Raw genomic sequence first — 19,438 nt, 5'->3', positions numbered from 1 at the left:
GCCCGTGTGCCTAGAGCCTGTGCTCCGCAACAAGAGAAGCCACTGCAATGAGAAGCCCACGTACCACAACAAAGAGTAGCCCCCGCTCACCGCAACTAGAGAAAGCCCACGTGCAGCAATGAAGACCCAATACAGCCAAAAATAAATAAATTAATTAGTTTTTTTTAAAAAGACTGCAAAGAAATACTTAAACCCTAAGACACCCACTAACATGGCCAAAGTTAATCTGTCAATACCAAGAATTGGGAAGATGCGGAGCAGCTGGAGCTTCCATACTCTGCCGGTGGGAGCATGAACCCGAAAAGACTTCAGAAAATTATTGTCAGTATCTACTCAAGCTGAACATTCAAATACCCTATGACCCATCGGCTCCACACCTCGGTAGGTGCCCAAGAGAGAAATGCATATGAACAAATGCCCAAAGCTACGTATGGAAATACCCATAGCAGGACTATTCGTAACGTAGTAGAGTGGTAAGCTGTTTTGTACTCACAAATGAGCACCACACAGCAACCAGAAAGAACAAGCTGCTGCTGTGCTCAACAAGCTGGATGAGCTCACGGACACGTGTGGAGTGAGAGAAGCCAGACACAAAGGAACATGCACTTTCATCAGCACCTGAGCTCTGAACCAGCCCTGATTCCTGCTTCTGAGAGTGTGTTCACTTTTAAACATTCATCAAGCTGTTCATGAAGATCTTGTGTTCTTTTCTGTGTGTATGTTATACTGAAGTTAAAAAGGAAAGAGAAGTTACACATGCATCACACAACAGCTAATCAGGCCATGTATCTACCAAATTAATCTTTGAGCAGCAGGTGATTGTAATGGGTACCCCGGCGAATGGTTGAGCTAGACCAAACCGTTTATTTTAAAAGATTTTAAAGTTATGCAATAGTAGGTGTACGAAAGACGTAAGGAATAAAGCAGTGAATATATGTATACCTACTATACAGTTTAAAAAATAACCCGGGGACTTCCCTGGCGGTCCAGTGGTTAGGACTCGGCGCTTTCACTGCTGGGGCCTGGGTTCATTCCCTGGTTGGGGAACCAAGATCCCACAAGCCAAGCAGTGCAACCGAAAAAAAAAAAAATCCTTCCATTTGTTTAAACTGTGTAGCAGGTATATGTATGTACGTAAAATTGTTGGTTTCACTCTTTTAAAAACATAAAAGAAAAAACCCCCACAGAAGATGTCATACTAGGTGATTCTATGCCCTGCTTTTTTCACTCAAGAATAGGTCTTGGGCCTTTTCCTATCCCAGAATGTGTGGATCTGCCTTGTTGTAAACTGCTGTAGAGTATTTCACATGGCGGAGCCCCATCGCTTATGTATGGAAGTTATTTCGAGTTTTCCCCTGGAATGCATGTTTTACCCCACACCTCTCTGGCAGGCAATAGTAGGGTTGGTAGGTGAAGGAGGGACAAGCACTCCGTGTTGCCTCTGAAGAGGTTACATCAGTTTACATTCCATGAGGAGTATCTGAGAGGACTCTTCTTCCCCACAACCTGGCTAATGCTTGGTGAGATCTTTAAAAGTCTTCTAATCTGATGGGTAAACAAGAGAGCCTATTATTACTTCAATGTAATTTCCTTGATTATTTGAATATTTTTTCGTATGGCTACTGCCCATTTTTAGTATTTCTTGTGAATTGCCTATTTATATCCTTTGGTAGGGGAAAAAAGGTGACTTTGACTACATTAAAATCTAAACAACTTTACCTCAAAAGGATACTATCATCAAAGTTAAAAAGACAAGTTAACAACTGGAAGAAGATAGTTGCAACATATATTATAGACCCACGGTTTTAACTACAATATGTAAAGAGCACCTACAAATCAGCAAGAATAAGGCAGAATGGGCAAAGATTATGAATCCTTTCAGATGATGCAGGAGGACACTACACAGGGCCAGAGAAGGCAAGCATCTTGCCCATGCACAGGAAATTATGGGTAAAGCTGGGTGTTGGACCCAGGCTTCTTTACTAAGTTCAGGCTTTTTCCATCACCTCATTCTCACTTGGATGGTGAAGAGGCAGGTGGGGATGGGTGGGTGGGTGTGGTATTTATTCACTCAGCTGATGCTTATTGAGCTCTTGCCACATTTAAGGCCCAGGCGTTAGGGCTGTGAGCAGCGTAGGAGGGCTCAGCGTCTAGCAGAGGGCGCAGTGGACTGAGGCGGGGGCGGGACAGGATGTCGGCAGGGGCGGGGTGGTGGGTGAGAGCGGCAGGAGCAAACTGTTCTGGGTTCCGAGGTTGTCTCCTCCCTCCTGATTAGCTGGTGTCTGTCTCTTGCAGCGTCAGGGCTGGAATACTACCCCCCTTCTCAGTACCTGCTGCCAGTCCTGGAGCAAGATGGAGCCGAGAACTCCCGGGACAGCCCCAATGGGCCCACGGACAGATTCTCCAGCGAGGAGGTAGAATGGCAGGTAAGGCGCACCTAATTCCTGGCGTGTGGAGTTGGGGCAGGGAGTACGCAGGCGCTCTGGGCACTGGGGAGACGTTCAGAGCGTCAGCCCCCGGATTCTTCCATCAAACTAGAATTCACCTCCCTTCAAACCCGTGTGCTTAGAAGCTTTCACAAGGCTTCCTTGGTGGCCTCACCCCACTAGCTCACCAGCAACAGCCTTGCCGTGCTCCGCTCTGTCCCTGAACCCCTCGGGGCCTTTGAACCCCTCTGCTGGAATTCTCCCCACTCACCTTCTCCTAATAACTCAGTCTCATCCTTCAGTTCCTAGTTGAAACATCGCGTCCTCTGAGTAAGCCTTCCCTGACACAGCAGCCCAGTTCAGGTCTGTGCATGGGCTCAGAATGCCCCGTGCATTTCCTCGGGAGCACCTATGTTGCTGAACTCAGGGTCAGCTGCTCGTCGTTCAGGAATCCAATACTGAGAGACAAGTGTTGGGTAAAAGGAAAGATAGCTGTATTGGGGAAGCTGGCAATCCTGGGAGGAAGGTGGATTCGTGTCCCAAGGAACCAACTCTCCACTGTCAATCAGGGGGCAAGAGCTTTTAAAGGGGAGTTTCAGGGGTGTATAGGTAGAAGGGGGGGCTAAGTGCAGAGCAGCTCTGACAGTCATCTTGAAGTTGGTCAGGTGGCGGCCTCATCAGCACCATCTTGATTGTTTTAGGTACAGTTAATCTTTAACTCCAGGGTCAGTTTGTTCCCATTTCCTTGAGATTAATTCCTGGAATTGTGTGGGATGGAGCAGTTTGTCATGGCTACAGTCTGGTCATCATGTAGTTAATTTCTTCCACCTGTGGCAGTTTCAGTATCTGCAAAACAGCTCAAAGGCCGTGGCTCAGAATGTTATCTATAGCCCTTGAGGAGGAACTAAAGGTCCTTGACTTTGTTTAATGGCTAAACTATTCTTATTTTGCCTTGCTTGACTGTTTTCCTTTGCTTGTGTATTTTCTCATTTCTCTGGTTAAGTTTCTTCTTTGGCTAAAGTTTCTCTGCAGACAAGGGGCAGGTGGAGGACATTATGGGCGGGGAGGGGCAGAATCTGTCCTGGGAAGGTACCCTAGGGCCCTGCTCCGTTACAATCACAGCTCTAAATTACAAGAAGAATTACATGGAAGAGGATTTGTTTACTGTGTGTCTCCCTGCTGGATGGAGCTTCGGGGCAGTGGCCTTCCCGGGTCCCTGGGGGTGAACTAGCGTAGGTCAGGAATGGAGGAGGAAGTTCAGAAACTGCCTCTGCCCCCCACCTGTCTGCTTCCCCCCTGCCCCGGAGGCCCACAAACCGGGGCCTCCGATGGCTGGGAAGGGGGGCGCCAGCTGTAGCCAGTTGGGCTTCATATCTTCCAGTGATTTTTTTTTTTTTTTTTTGATTATTCTCTGGTTCCCTGATGCCACCCTTCCCCGTATTCCAGCACTGCTGTGAAGGCTTTTGTAGGGTTACGCTTCCTCTGACAGCTCAGTGAGAATTCGAGAGGGAGGAGATTACTGTCCAGGAAAATTGTGTCAATTTATGCTCTCAAAGTATTTGCAACATATATTTCTGATGAAGGATTAGCAGACTGAACATACAAAGAACTCTTTGGAATCAATATGAAACAGAAAACCATCCTAAGAGAAGAAATAGACCAAAGATATATCAATAGGTACTTTACAGAATAAAATAGTACAAATGATCAATAAGTATGAAAAAATGCCCAGCTTCACTAGTAGTTAGGAACAGGTCAATTAAAACAATGAAATGCCATTTTCCTCCTCAGATTGGCACAGATTTCACTATGATAATTTCTATTAGCCAGAGTGTGGGGAAGCAGTGGCCCCATAAATTGGTCTTGGGAGTGGAAATCAGTATCCCCACTGTTGAAGATAACTTGACAAAATATGTCAACATTTCAAATGGGCACAGCCCACAATCCAGAAGTTCCATTTCTCAGTATATACCCCAGAGAAACACTTGCACAAAGAGACACTCAGAGGAATGTTCGTTGCAGCCTTACTTATAGTAATGAAGTATTGGCAGCCCCCGAGATGTCTATCAGTGGGAAGAGGCTGAACTGACATGTCCTATTCATACGGTGAGAAAGATCTATTTAGACTTGGGTCACAGGACAGGTGGATAAGTGAAAAGGACAACTTGAACACAATGAAAATATTCAATAATATATTTCCATTTTTATGTTTTAAAAGGAGGTTCAAATACATAAGAAAACAGATCAGTAATTGCCGGTGACTGGGAGTAAGAGGAGGGTTTGATGACAGGGGCACAAGGGAATTTAGGGGGTTATGGGACTGGTCTACATCTTGATGGTAGTGATGATTACAATACTGTATGCAATTGTCAAAACTCATAGAGCTGTACATTTCTCCAAAAGGATGGATTTTACAGTATGTAAATTATATCTTCATTAAAAAATGCTTATATATATATGCACGCACATACAAATATGTATTTTTCCAAAGGCACAAATTGTATGTAAGTAGCTGCATGGGCTTGGGTCTGATAATGATGTTTACATGGGGGTGGGGTATGGGGAGCATGGAGGGGGGTTGGGAGGGAATCAGGATTAGGCCCAGGAGTGGTCAATGGGTACTTCTTATTTTTTTATTTTTTATAAATTTATTTATTAATTTATTTATTTTGGCTGCGTTGGGTCTTCGCTGCTGCACATGGGCTTTCTCTAGTTGAGACGAGCAGGGGCTACCCTTCGTTGCAGTGTGCGGGCTTCTCATTGCGGTGGCTTCTCTTGTTGTGGAGCACAGGCTCTAGGCGCGCGGGCTTCGGTAGCTGTGGCGTGCAGGCTCTAGAGCGCAGGCTCAGTAGTTGTGGCTCGCGGGCTTAGTTGCTCCGCGGCCTGTGAGATCTTCCCAAACCAGGGCTCGAACCCGTGTCCCCCTGCCTTGGCAGGCAGATTCTTAACCACTACACCACCAGGGAAGTCCCAATGGGTACTTTTATATGCATGGGTTTTTTACAAGGAGAATATATTCAGATGTTATTTGTATAATTAAAGTTTAACTTAAGATTTTTCCTATGCTGAGGTAGGAGGAAAATTTTTTATTTCTTTTATAGGATGCTGCTTTTACAGCTCAGACAGACACTGATCCTGGTCTCAGAGCCACACGACTAAATAGAAGGGCTACTTAAAAAAAAAAAAAAAAAGTGTGTGTGCGCGCGCGCGCGCGCGCATGCTAATGTTTGATTACAAAACTAGTTCACGCGCCTTGTTGTAAATCTAAACAATACAGAAATAGATGAAGTGAATGTCACCCCTCCTACCCTGCAGTCCCACCCCCTGGAGGAATCGCCATGAGCTGATTAATGAACCTCCTTTGTAGCTTTTGTCTCAACAACCACAAAGCTCACACTTGAGCTTTGATGGTGGTGTTTTTACAAGAGTGGAACCATGCTGCACCCACAGTGAAAGATGGCAGACATCCTCCTCTAGCTACACCCTCATTCGCCCCATCGTTTGACAGTTGTGTAATGATCCATTGTGTGGATGAACCACGACTTACTGAAGTCATCGCATTTTGATGGACATTTGAGTTATTTCCAGTGCTTTCACTCTTTTGAACAATTCCTCAGGAACTTGAGCGCACACCTCTGGGCATTTGTAAGTGTTTTGGTGGCTGGAGCTGGGTACTTGCAGGTGTGTTATACAGACATACAAGGGAATCAGATACCCATTCTTGGTCTCCTTTTCGGAGCACCATGCCTTCTCAGTGCTGCATCAACAGAACTGCCTTGAAGACCTTCCTACAGTGGGCCAAGCCCAGTGGTTCTCAACCCTCGTGTCCACCAGAACCATCTGGAACCCTTTATCAAACAAGCATCCCCCTCATCCCACCCACCCCAGCCCTCTGATGCAGTCCTCTGGATGCGCCTGCAAATCTGAGTGGTGTCAGGCTGCCCTGGGGACTCTGTCCAGTGAGGACCGCTGCTGCCCACCTTCTCTTGACCCCACTCTCTTTTTTTCCTCCCAGAATAGGTTCTCAGACTATGAGAAGAGGAAGGTAAGAAAATGCCTTTAGTCCTCTGTCACTTTTCTTCTCATTAAATATCTCAACTATTATAAAAGATTTGAGGAAACAAGTTCTTCCTGGCTCTAAATTAGAGGGTAAAGTAACTCTTTCCCCTTACATACGTTGCCTCACCACAGTCTCACGCAGCCTCGGTGGCTGGGAGGGTGTCTCCATTTGACAGATGAGAAGACTGAGGCTTGGAGAGGTTGAGCCTAACCCCAGGCTCTAACCCACTAGCCTGCGCCAGTGAAGAGCCCGTTTTATTATTACAGTCGGGCCCTGCGGGGGCGAGGCTCAGTGTTCAGACCTGTCGCCTGTACCGTTCAGAGTTGGGGGCTGGATTCCCCCTGCTGTCATGTCCTAACACCCACAGAGCCTGTGCCAGTACTCACCAGGATCTACATTCTTGCAGGAACAAAAGATGCTGGAGAAACTCGAGTTCGAACGGCGCCTGGAACTCGGGCAGCGAGAGCACGCCCAGCTCCTTCAGCAGAGCAACAGCCAGAAGGATGAGATCCTTCAGACGGTCAAGGAGGTTCGTGAGCGGCTAAGTGGGGTCAGGCCTGTCTGCTCCCTCTGCCAGGGGCCTCCTGACTCAGGCTGAGGTCCCTCTGCTGTGGGAAGGCGGTGGGAGTGAGCTCTCTCACTTCCCCCTCCAGGACATGGGGTGGGTGGGGGGGTTGTCCATACAGATCACCTCATCCAGCCTCCTCCGGTGCCTGGACACCCTGAGGCCTAGACACACCTGGTCCAAGGTCATGCGGAAAGGGCTGGCAGGACAGAGACAGGAAACCTAGTCTCCGCATCCCAGGCCAGGGCCCCTGGCTGCCCTGTGGCGTCTGGGGGTGGGGGGGTGGTCCCCCCCACTGACTCGGGACCTCTGCCTGTCCTGCCGCAGGAGCAGTCCCGGCTGGAGCAGGGCCTGAGCGAGCGCCAGCGCTACCTGGATGCAGAGCGTCAGCGGCTGCAGGAGCAGCTGAAGCAGACAGAGCAGAGCATCTCCAACCGGATCCAGAAGCTCCTGCAGGAGAATCAGAGGTCAGGCTCGCATCCAGCCGCCCCCAGACCCAGAGACCTTCCCCCACCTGATACCCTCTGAGGAGCTCAGGATAGAGCTCCATTTCTCCGTCACAGTCTCTGATTCTGCCCAAGGTCTCGGTGCTGCAATTCACACCAACTTAAAAAGAAGGTGATCTGGGCATGACCAGGTTTGCCTCTTGTTTTGGGGCTGCTACTGATTGGACCTTTGCCTCCCAAGTTTCCCATCTGTAAAATAAGTAGGGTTTAACAAGTCAGACTCACGTCCTGCGCCAACATTTTGGGTTTCAAGTCACCAGTCACACTGAGGACAGCCATTTGCCTTATAGTGAGATTGGCCTTAACACAGATCCTGTCCAAGGCAAGAGCTGCAGGGAGCAGATCAGATAGAGGTCTCAAGGAGCCCGAGAAGGGTTAGTTGGGGGTCTCTTGGGGAAAGATTTCAGAAACAGGCTTCCCCCGCCATTGCTTCCAGCCTCCCTTTCCACTGTCCTCTGAGTCTCTTTCTCCTCCCTCGCCTGCAGTTACGCAGAGCCGGAGGGAGCCGGCTAGCCTGCTGTGCACAGCGCGCTCACCACCGAGGGCGCCCGTGAAAGCTGCCTTCTGTTGAGTGCTTGTTACATGCCAGGCGCTTTTTATTTTCTCATTCACTCATTACCAACAGTCCATGAAGTTTTAAATTATTATTTCCATTTCACAGATGAGGAGCTGGGGTTTGGAGTGGTTGAGGAATTGGCCTGAGAACACAGAGGCCCTAAGTGGTCGGTGCCTAAGCCCCCCTGAGCCATTCTGTTGGAAATGGGCCCGCTGGTGACTACAGGCTTTTCATGGTTTCCTCCACAGGCAAAAGAAAAGTTCCGAGATTCTGAAGTCGCTGGAAAATGAAAGGTAAGCGTTCTGCTCTAGTGTTTTTTTTGGGCGCTGCCTTCCTTCCTGGGGATGCATGGCTCTGGGGAGAGAAGGTCTTGTGATTCTCAAGGATTATGCCAGAAAGTTTTCCTAAAGCTATGAGGAGATTCACCTCAGGGAGTATAGAATTAGAAAGAATCGCTGCCTTCAAGTTTGTTAAAGCACATAGACACTCCTGAGAAAAATTCAGAGACGTGAATAAGAATGTATATATAATGTCCTACTATATTTTTAGAATAAAAAGATAGAAAAAAGTCCACATTTCTGGGAAGAAAAACTTGATTACGTAAATTATGTACAGAGGAATAATCTGTAACCATTAAATATCTTATAGAAGAACATTCCTTATTAAGGGAAATACACCATATTGCTAAGTCGAAAAGTGGTGTCTACAGTATATCATTTCTTAAAGACACTCTGCCTATATCTGTGCTCAGAAAGCAAAAGGACATTGAACATTTTTGAGAGGCAGGAATTGGAGGTGGTGATCTTGTTTTTTCCCCTTTGTGTTTTCTGCACGTTTCAAATCGACTGCACTGAGGTGCCCACCTTAGTGATTAGAAAAGGAGGGATGGCCCCTACCCCCCATTCCCTGTGTGTTAATGTGAATCCCTCCTGGTTCTCACGCACCCTAGACTCTCAGTGTGGACCTGGCTGCTGTGCTTTGGGGAGCCTCCCCTCCCCGCGGGCCCAGCCTTCCTGGCTCCTGGCTACCTGTGCAGGCCTCCTGCAGGGGGCTCCCATGGGGTTGCAGTGTAACCCCACCACCCCATCCACTTCCGCCGGGGGCGGTGGCAACCAGGGCGGTCTAGGCCGAGCTGAGCTGTGGCCGGTGGCATCGCTTATTCAGCACGCTGACTGAGTGCCCTCTCTGGCATAGCCCAGGCCCCAGGGATGCACCAGATACGGCCTTCCCCTGAGCAGCCTGTGGGCCTGGGCAGGAGGCAGGAGTGCTCAGACCATACATGCTGCTTCTGATGAAGTCAGACCCTGCAAGAAACATATTAAAGGATGTTGTCCCCCTCCCAGCCACTGTACCACTTTGGTGTGGGGGGCAAAAAGTGTACACACAAACAACATGCACGTACATACATGCCATTACTTTTTAAATTTTCACTTATTATATCACAGATGTATTTCTATGCCAAAAACCTCATTATTTGTAATAGCTGTAGCGAATTCCACTATATCATTATATCATAATTTACGTAAGTAGCCCTCTGAACATTTAAGTGGTTTCTGTCGTTTCATAATTACAAACAATATTACTGTAAACATCTTCTAGATATACCCTTACGCACTTATGTGAATGTTTTTAAAGGAAATATTCGAAGAACACTTTGATAGTATTGCCAGACTGCCTTCCAAAAACATTTTGCCAGTTTACACTCCTCTCAACAGTATATGAAGTACCCACTTCTCCACCTTCACTGCCATCACCAGTGGTTATCAGTTTTCTTAATCTCAGCCAACCCGACAGGTGAAAGGATTTTACTTCTTTCATTATCAATGGTGTTAAGAATCTTTCCATATGTTCTTTGGTCACTTTTATTTAAGCATCAGTGAATTGGCTGTCTGTATCCTTGGCCCATTTTTCTAAGGGAATGTTTATCTTTTTATGCAAGAAACTCTTAAAGTTAACAGGGCCCCAGTGGAGACGCATGATGCCGTGGGCATTCAGAGAGCATGCCTAAGTTCTCACATCTGGGAGCACTTCTTGATGGAGGGTGGTGTTCATCTGATGGGATTCCCTGTTGGAAATGTTACTGATACATTTGCTGAATAAGTGGATTGATTTTTTTCTAGAATAAGAATGGAACAGTTGATGTCCATAACCCAGGAGGAGACAGAGAACCTACGGCGCCGTGAGATCGCCTGTGAGTCTCGGGGTGGGGCAGGGCGGGGCGGGGTCCTGGGAGCAGAGCGTGGCCAACTGAGGGGCAGGAGTGGACAGCCATCCCTCTTTTGGTCACGTACAGAGGGCGCTGAGAGTTACCCCTCAAGAGGGGCGGTCAAGTCCCGTCATGGAGCATGGGCTCTGAAGGTCAGGTCAGGCTGAACTTGGATTCAGAATCCCAGCTCAGGCACAAGCCGTATGACCTAAGGGGCATTACTGGTCCCTCTCAGTTTTCATGTCTATAAAATGGGGAGAAAGGTAATTATCTGCCTCGTAGGGTCATTATGAGGGTCAGATAAGATCATGCTGGCACAAAGTGAGCTGTTCACAAAGCGTGGCTGTTAGGGCTACTCTCCTCAAGGGCTGCGGTGGCCTCTCTTGAGCCCCCGGGAACTCGCCTTCCTGTCGCTCCCTGAGTGGTCCTGGGGCACCACACTGTCCACACAAACAAGAGGGAGGTCTCCCCATCTGATCCTGAGAACATCAAGCCACGTGGCAGGGAAGGCAAGGAGGCAGTTCCTCGTTATTTAAAATAAGGAATGATTCTTTTTGATCACCCCATTCTTCAGAGCCTGAGTAATAGAATGGGATATTGTGTGCACCTTTAGCCGAGGTTCACTGTGTACCAGGCAGTAGGCCAGCACTTTCCATACACCATTTCATCCTACTACCTCCCGATGAGGTATCATACCATTAATGTCCCTATTTTATTTTATTTTATTATTTTTTTTAACATCTTTACTGGAGTATAATTGCTTTCCAATGGTGTTAGTTTCTGCTTTATAACAAAGTGCATCAGCTATACATATACATATATCCCCGTATCTCCTCCCTCTTGCGTCTCCCTCCCACCCTCCCTATCCCACCCCTCTAGGTGGACACAAAGCACCGAGCTGATCTCCCTGTGCTATGCGGCTGCTTCCCACTAGCTATCTGTTTTACATTTGGTAGTGTATATATGTCCATGCCACTCTCTCACTTCATCCCAGCTTACCCTTCCCCCTCCCCGTGTCCTCAAGTCCATTCTCTACATCTGTGTCTTTATTCCTGTCCTGCCCCTAGGTTCTTCAGAACATTTTTTTTTTTTTTTAGATTCCATATATATGTGTTAGCATATGGTATTTATTTTTCTCTTTATGACTTACTTCACTCTGTATGACAGTCTCTAGGTCCATCCCCCTCACTACAAATAACTCAATTTCATTTCTTTTTATGGCTGAGTAATATTCCATTGTGTATATGCGCCACATCTTCTTTATCCATCCATCTTCAGAACTGAAAACTAAGTTGTATGGCCCAAGGGCATACAAATTAATTTCTACCAAAACACACTTTTTCAAAAGGGCTATGGGAATATCAATGGACAAAAAGCAGTAGAACAAGTAGTATGATTAGACAGAAAAGTCTCCATTGATAATACAAGATAAACTTATCAGTTTTAAAAGTTTCTGCATTCACTTTAAAGGATTAGTGCAGGGGTGGAAAAAAATCAGGAGGATTTAATCATACTTTGAAAGAAAGCTCCCACGTGAGCTAAAACAAAGCTGCAGTCCAAGTTATAGGAATCTAGGTTACATGGCAAATTGTTAAAAAGTAGCTTCCACGTCCTGGCTATTGTAAATAGAGCTGCAGTGAACATTGTGGTACATGACTCTTTTTGAATTATGGTTTTCTCAGGGTGTATGCCCAGTAGTCAGATTGCTGGGTCGTGTGGTAGTTCTATTATTAGTTTTTTAAGGAACCTCCATACTGTTCTCCATAGTGGCTGTATCAATTTACATTCCCACCAACAGTGCAAGCGGATTCCCTTTTCTCCACACCCTCTCCAGCATTTATTGTTTGTAGATTTTTTGGTGATGGCCATTCTGACTGGTGTGAGGTCATACCTCATTGTAGTTTTGATTTGCATTTCTCTAATGATTAGTGATGTTGAGCATCCTTTCATGTGTTTGTTGGCAATCTGTATATCTTCTTGGGAGAAATGTCTATTTAGGTCTTCTGCCCATTTTTGGATTGGGTTGTTTGGTTTTTTGATATTGAGCTGCATGAGCTGCTTGTAAATTTTGGAGATTAATCCTTTGTCAGTTGCTTCATTTGCAAATATTTTCTCCCATTCTGAGGGTTGTCTTTCCATCTGGTTTATGGTTTCCTTTGCTGTGCAAAAGCTTTTAAGTTTCATTAGGTCCCATTTGTTTATTTTTGTTCTTATTTCCATTTCTCTAAGAGGTGGGTCAAAAAGGATCTTGCTGTGATTTATGTCATAGAGTGTTCTGCCTATGTTTTCCTCTAAGAGTTTTATAGTGTCTGGCCTTATATTTAGGTCTTTAATACGTTTTGAGTGTATTTTTGTGTATGGTGTTAGGGAGTGTTCTAATTTCATTCTTTTACATGTAGCTGTCCAGTTTTCCCAGCACCACTTATTGAAGAGGCTGTCTTTTCTCCATTGTATAGTCTTGCCTCCTTTATCAAAGATAAGGTGACCATATGTGCATGGGTTTATCTCTGGGCTTTCTATCCTGTTCCATTGATCTATATTTCTATTTTTGTGCCAGGACCATACTGTCTTGATGACTGTAGCTTTGTAGTATAGTCTGAAGTCCAGGAGCCTGATTCCTCCAGCTCCGTTTTTCTTTGGCTATTCGGGGTCTTTTGTGTTTCTATACAAATTGTGAAATTTTTTGTTCTAGTTCTGTGCTATTGGTAGTTTGATAGGGATTGCATTGAATCTGTAGATTGCTTTGGGTAGTAGAGTCCTTTTCACAATGTTGATTCTTCCAATCCAGGAACATGGTATATCTCTCCATCTGTTTGTATCATCTTTAATTTCTTTCATCAGTGTCTTATAGTTTCTGCATACAGGTCTTTTGTCTCCTTAGGTAGGTTTATTCCTAGGTATTTATTCTTTTTGTTGCAGTGGTAAATGGGAGTGTTTCCTTAATTTCTCTTTCTGATTTTTCGTTGTTGGTGTATAGGGATGCAAGAGATTTCTGGACATTAATTTTGTATCCTGCAACCTCACCAAACTCATTGATTAGCTCTAGTAGTTTTCCTGTAGCATCTTTAGGATTCTCTATGTATAGTATCATGTCATCTGCAAACAATGACAGCTTTACTTTTCCAATTTGGATTCCTTTTATTTTTCTTCTCTGACTGCTGTGGCTAAAACTTCCAAAACTATGTTGAATAATAGTGGTGAGAGTGGACAACCTTGTCTTGTTCCTGATCTTAGAGAAAATGGTTTCAATTTTTCACCATTGAGAACGATGTTGGCTGTGGATTTGTCATATATGACCTTTGTTATGTTGAGGTAAGTTCCCTCTATGCCTACTTTCTGGAGGGTTTTTATCATAAATGGGTGTTGAATTTTGTTGAAAGCTTTTTCTGCATCTATTGAGATGATCATATGGTTTTTCTCCTTCAGTTTGTTAATATGGTTTATCATATTGATTGATTTGCATATACTGAAGAATCCTTGCATTCCTAGGATAAACCCCACTTGATCATGGTGTATGATCCTTTTAATACGCTGTTGGATTCTGTTTGCTAGTATTTTGTTGAGGATTTTTGCGTCTATGTTCATCAGTGATATTGGCCTGTAGTTTTCTTTCTTTGTGACATCTGTCTGGTTTTGGTATCAGGGTGATGGTGGCCTCATAGAATGAGTTTGGGAGTGTTCCTCCCTCTGCTATATCTTGGAAGAGTTTGAGAAGGATAGGTGTTAGCTCTTCTCTAAATGTTAGATAGAATTCGCCTATGAAACCATCTGGTCCTGGGCTTTTGTTTATTGGAAGATTTTTAATCACAGTCTCAATTTCAGTGCTTGTGATTGGTCTGTTTGTATTATCTGTTTCTTCCTGGTTCAGTCTCAGAAGATTGTGCTTTTCTAAGAATTTGTCCATTTGTTCCAGGTTGTCCATTTTATTGGCATAGAGCTGCTTGTAGTAATCTCTCATTATCCTTTGTATTTCTGCAGTGTCAGTGGTTACTTCTCCTTTTTCATTTCTAATTCTATTGATTTGAGTCTTCTCCCTTTTTTTCTTGATGAGTCTGGCTAATGGTTTACCAATTTTGTTTATCTTCTCAAAGAATCAGCTTTTAGTTTTATTGATCTTTGCTATCGTTTCCTTCATTTCTTTTTCATTTATTTCTGATCTGATCTTTATGATTTCTTTCCTCCTGCTAACTTGGGGTTTTTTTGTTCTTCTTTCTCTAATTGCTTTAGGTGTAAGGTTAGGTTGTTTATTTGAGATGTTTCTTGTTTCTTGAGGTAGGATTGTATTGCTATAAACGTCCCTCTTAGAACTGCTTTTGCTGCTTCCCATGGGTTTTGGGTCATTGTGTTTTCATTGTCATTTATCTCTAGGTAATTTTTGATTTCCTCTTTGATTTCTTCAGTGATCTCTTGGTTATTAAGTAGTGTATTGTTTAGCCTCCATGTGCTTGTATTTTTTACAGATTCTTAAATGCTGCTTTTAATACTTTTTCTTTGTATTTAATTTTTGATAGTTTGATTAATATGTGTCTTGGCATGTTTCTCCTTGGATTTATCCTGTATGGGACTCTCTGCGCTTCCTGGACTTGATTGACTATTTCCCTCCCCATATTAGGGAAGTTTTCAACTATAATCTCTTCAAATATTTTCTCAGTCCCTTTCTTTTTCTCTTCCTCTTCTGGGACCCCTATAATTCGAATGTTGGTGCGTTTAATGTTGTCCCAGAGTTCTCTAAGATTGTCCTCAATTCTTTTCATTCTTTTTCTTTCTTCTGCTCTGCAGTAGTTATTTCCACTATTTTATCTTCCAGGTCACTTATCTGTTCCTCTGCCTCAGTTATTCTGCTATTGATCCCTTCTAGAGAATTTTTAATTTCATTTATTGTGTTGTTCATCATTGTTTGTTTGCTCTTTAGCTCTTCTAGGTCCTTGTTAAACGTTTCTTGTATTTTCTCCATTTTGTTTCCAAGATTTTGGATCATCTTTACTATCATTACTCTGAATTCTTTTTCAGGTAGACTACCTATTTCCTCTTCATTTGTTTGGTCTGGTGGGTTTTTACCTTGCTCCTTCATCTACTGTGTGCTTCTCTGTCTTCTCATTTTGCTAAAGTTACTGTGTTGGGGGTCTCCTTTTCTCAGGCTGCAGGTTCGTAGTTCCCGTTGTTTTTGGTGTCTGCCCCCAGTGGCTAAGATTGGTTCAGTGGGTTGTGTAGGCTTCCTGGTAGAGGGGACTAGTGCCTGTGTTCTGGTGGATGAGGCTGGATCTTGTCTTTCTGGTGGGCAGGACTGCATCCGGTTGTGTGATTTGGGGTGTCTGTGACCTTATTATGATTTTAGGCAGCCTCTCTGCTAATGGGTGGGGTTGTGTTCCTGTCTTGCTAGTTGTTTGGCATGGGGTGTCCAGCACTGTAGCTTGCTGGTCGTTGAGTGGAGCTGGGTCTTAGCGTTGAGATGGAGATCTCTGGGAGAGCTTTCGCCGTTTGGTATTACATGGAGCTGGGAGGTCTCTGGTGGACCAATGTCCTGAACTCGGCTCTCCCACCTCAGAGCCACAGGCCTGACACCCTATACACCACCAAGACCCTGTCAGCCACACGGCCAGGTACGTGGGGAGTTTCTTGCCTTTTGGGAAGTCTGAGGTCTTCTGCCAGCGTTCAGTAGGTGTTCTGTAGGATTTGTTCCACGTGTAGATGTATTTCTGATGTATATGTGGGGAGGAAGGTGATCTCCACGTCTTACTCCTCCGCCATCTTGAAGGTCTCCAATGTCCCTATTTTAAAGTTCACCATCATCCACCATTTATAAAGAGAAAGATTGTGTTTGCATTTCTGGAAGGATGTTTATCAAATTAACAGATTGGAAATAGGCTCAGTGTTAAGGAGCTTTTTTTTCCCACCTTTTCAAACTTCCCTATTACTTAGCTATTTTAGAAACTGAGCATGTATTATTTTTTTCTTTTTTTAAAAATTTTTTTTAAAATTAATTAATTTATTTATTATTTTTGGCTGTGTTGGGTCTTCGTTTCTGTGCAAGGGCTTTCTCTAGTTGCGGCGAGTGGGGGCCACTCTTCATCGCGGTGTGCGGGCCTCTCACTGTGGCGGCCTCTCTTGTTGCGGAGCACAGGCTCCAGACGCGCAGGCTCAGTAGTTGTGGCTCACGGGTCCAGTTGCTCCACGGCATGTGGGATCTTCCCAGACCAGGACTCGAACCCGTGTCCCCTGCATTGGCAGGCAGATTCTCAACCACTGCGCCACCAGAGAAGCCCTAACATGTATTATTTTTATAACTGAAAAATTTCAATAAAAAGAATGAAAAGGCAAGAAAAGGTAATAACCCAGAGTTGTTGAGGGCATGTGGCATCAGGCTGTCCTGTGTGCTGCCACAGGGAGTATGATCAACAGGCTCTTTCTGGAGGGCAGAAAGGGTAACTGGCGTACATCATTCATGACCTTAAAACTGTGTACTTCTAAGAATTATTCTAGGAAATAATCAAAGAGATGTGCACAAAGATATCTGAGCAAGGATATTTATAGCAGTATCATTTAATAATCACAGAAAGACTCCAAATGCTCTGAAACAGAGGATTATCTTAAACTTTGGTAATCCAGGCACTATAATATTCTGTAGCTATTAACATCACGTCAGCATGTTGACATAGGGATGCATTCATAAAAGGTGAGAAAGTGGTATATTTAGTGTGATAACATTTTCATTTTCTTTTATTATGGTGAAATATACAAAGCATAAAATTTACTATTTTAACCACTTGTAAGTGTACAGTTCTGTGGCATTAAGTACATTCACATTGTTGTGCAACCATCACCACCATCCACCTCTAGATCTTTTTCATCATCCCAAAGTGAAACTCTATACCTGCTAAACAGGAACTCCCCACTTCCCCCTCCCCCGGACCCTGTAGAACCACCATTCTACTTTCTGTCTCTATGAATTTGACTGCTCTAGGTACTTCGTATAAGTGGAATCATACAGTATTTGTCCTTTTGTGACTGGCTTCTTTCACATAGCGTAATGTCTTCAGGGTTCATCCACGTTGTAGCTTATGTCAGAATTTCCTTCCTTTTTAAGACTGATTAGTATTCCGTTGCATGGATAGACCACATTCTGTTTACCCATTTGTCCATCAATAGGCACTTGGGTTGTTTCCACCTTTTTTGCCTATTGTGGATAATGTTGCTATGAACATGGGTATACAAATATCTGTTCAAGTCCCTGCTTTTAATTCTTTCATTTAAATTTTTAAAAATCCATCAATATGCATTAAAAATTAACCAGAAGAATATATATCAAAATGTAATAATATTTCTGGGTGACAAGACTATAGAAGATTATGTGTATGTTGTTCAGTGTTTTACAACTAATCAGACTTTCAAGCTGAAGTTACTTCTATAATTTAAAAAAAGAGACTTTTTTCTAAGGGTGACTGTCAGGTGGATGCCCAGGTAACGCCCATGAGGCCCCCCAGGAGTGGCCGCTCAGCCCTGTCCCCACCCCACCCCCATGTTTCCTCAGCGGCCATGCAGCAGATGCTGACTGAGAGCTGTAAGACCCAGCTCATCCAGATGGCCTCCAAGGCTCAGAGGCAGAACTTGGTCCAGCAGGCCTGTTCCAGGTAAGGTAAGGAAGAGGCTTCCCGAGTGAGGGACTTTGGGGAGCTGGCTCAGGGCCCAGGGCCGTAGGGTGAGAGCTGGCACTGGAATCTCCTGCCTTGGGCCACCCCACCCTTGGCCATGTTGTCAGGAGCAAGTTACCTCTGGTCTAAGTGACTTTTCTAGTTGGACCCTAAGGAAACACAACTAGCCGATGACAGAGCTAGGGTTTGACCCAGGCAGTGTGCTCTTGACCATGGTGTAGTTATAAATCTCCGGGGGTCATGGGTGGTGTGCACTGGAGGGGGCACGGTGATGGGGTTGCCTTCATGCTGATAGCCATTTTGGGTCTGGCCTTCCAAGTTCACCCCAGCGCCGTGGCTTTGTTGAAGGAGCTGCAGTGCCTGGCAGAGCCAGTTGAGAAAAGCTCCTTCGATGCTTAGCAGCCCCAGACAGGGACAGGCCAACAGCCCTGGCTGCCCTTGTGTTTCTCCTCCCACCTGGGTGGCTCCAGTGCAGGTGCCACCTCCTCCCCGCCCCCCACCGGGCACCTGGAGCACGCCAGCCTCCCCGTGTCCCTGCAGATGCAGGGGGTCTCCCTCCTTCCTGGTGGTGTGACCTTGTTTTTAGGAGTGTGGGCACTAGGGCCAGACAGACATGGATTCACATCCCACTTCTATAACTAACTGTGAAGTCTTAGGCAAGTTATTTTCCCTCCCTGAGCCTCAATTTTCTTATCAGAAAAAAGGGGATAAATCACAGTACCTACTCCTAGAGTTGTTGGAGGATTTAATGGGCATTAATGATCATACTGTCTGCCACATAAGGGTCCAATAAATAACAGCTACTATTATGAAACAGACAAACTTAAAACCAAGATTGTACCAAAGTATGGACATATTAGGTTTGCAGAGTTTGGATTTTTGTGCCAAAGTCACTGGACTTGTTCTAGGGGGATGAGAGCAGGTCCACCGCCAAGGTGAGAGACACGGGTGGAGGGTGAGACGTTAGTGCCCGGGAAGGACAGCTTTCTCTCAGCCTGAGTGGCTCACCTGGGAGGTCATGAGCTCCCTGTTGGTGGAGGTGGGTGGGCAGAGGCCAGGCAGCCACTTCAGGGGGCGCATCGTAGGAAGGATTCCAGTGGAGGGGTGGATGACGGGGCCCGGGAGATCATCTCCCCAGCTCTGGAGACACAGAGACTCCGTCACCCTCCATCCAGGGCCATGGGATTCAGACAAAGCTCCATGTCCGCCCCCCACCCCAAGCCCAGGATGTGGCCCCGAGCAGGCGCTCCATGAGTATTGTTGAATGAATAAATGGTTTATCTCCATCTCGTCCAAGGTGCCTGACACATAGTAGGTGCTCAGGAAATGTTCATGAATTTGCTGTGTTTCTGGCAGCATGGCTGAAATGGATGAGCGGTTCCAGCAGATTCTGTCCTGGCAACAGATGGATCAGAACAAAGCCATTAGCCAGATCCTGCAGGAGGTGAGCCCTGGGGGCAGGGGCTCAGG

At 45.3% G+C, this 19,438-nt stretch overlaps 1 protein-coding gene across 6 annotated transcripts in view; it reads left to right on the top strand.

The window, feature by feature from the left end:
• Positions 1-19,438, top strand: part of LRSAM1 (leucine rich repeat and sterile alpha motif containing 1) — a 43,537-nt gene that overhangs the window by 12,139 nt on the left and 11,960 nt on the right. For all 6 annotated transcript variants that reach the window (XM_082470203.1, XM_082470204.1, XM_082470206.1 and 3 more), the window contains 8 exons: positions 2,296-2,426; positions 6,442-6,471; positions 6,893-7,015; positions 7,379-7,518; positions 8,362-8,406; positions 10,234-10,304; positions 17,848-17,947; positions 19,325-19,412. In XM_082470203.1, the coding sequence (XP_082326329.1) occupies positions 2,296-2,426; positions 6,442-6,471; positions 6,893-7,015; positions 7,379-7,518; positions 8,362-8,406; positions 10,234-10,304; positions 17,848-17,947; positions 19,325-19,412 (728 nt within the window). The remainder of the gene's footprint in view (positions 1-2,295; positions 2,427-6,441; positions 6,472-6,892; positions 7,016-7,378; positions 7,519-8,361; positions 8,407-10,233; positions 10,305-17,847; positions 17,948-19,324; positions 19,413-19,438) is intronic.

This window comes from Balaenoptera physalus (genome assembly GCF_965194825.1).
Source record: "Balaenoptera physalus genome assembly, chromosome: 7".
Taxonomy (NCBI): domain Eukaryota; kingdom Metazoa; phylum Chordata; class Mammalia; order Artiodactyla; family Balaenopteridae; genus Balaenoptera; species Balaenoptera physalus.
This window is presented reverse-complemented; position numbering and strand designations above follow the sequence as displayed.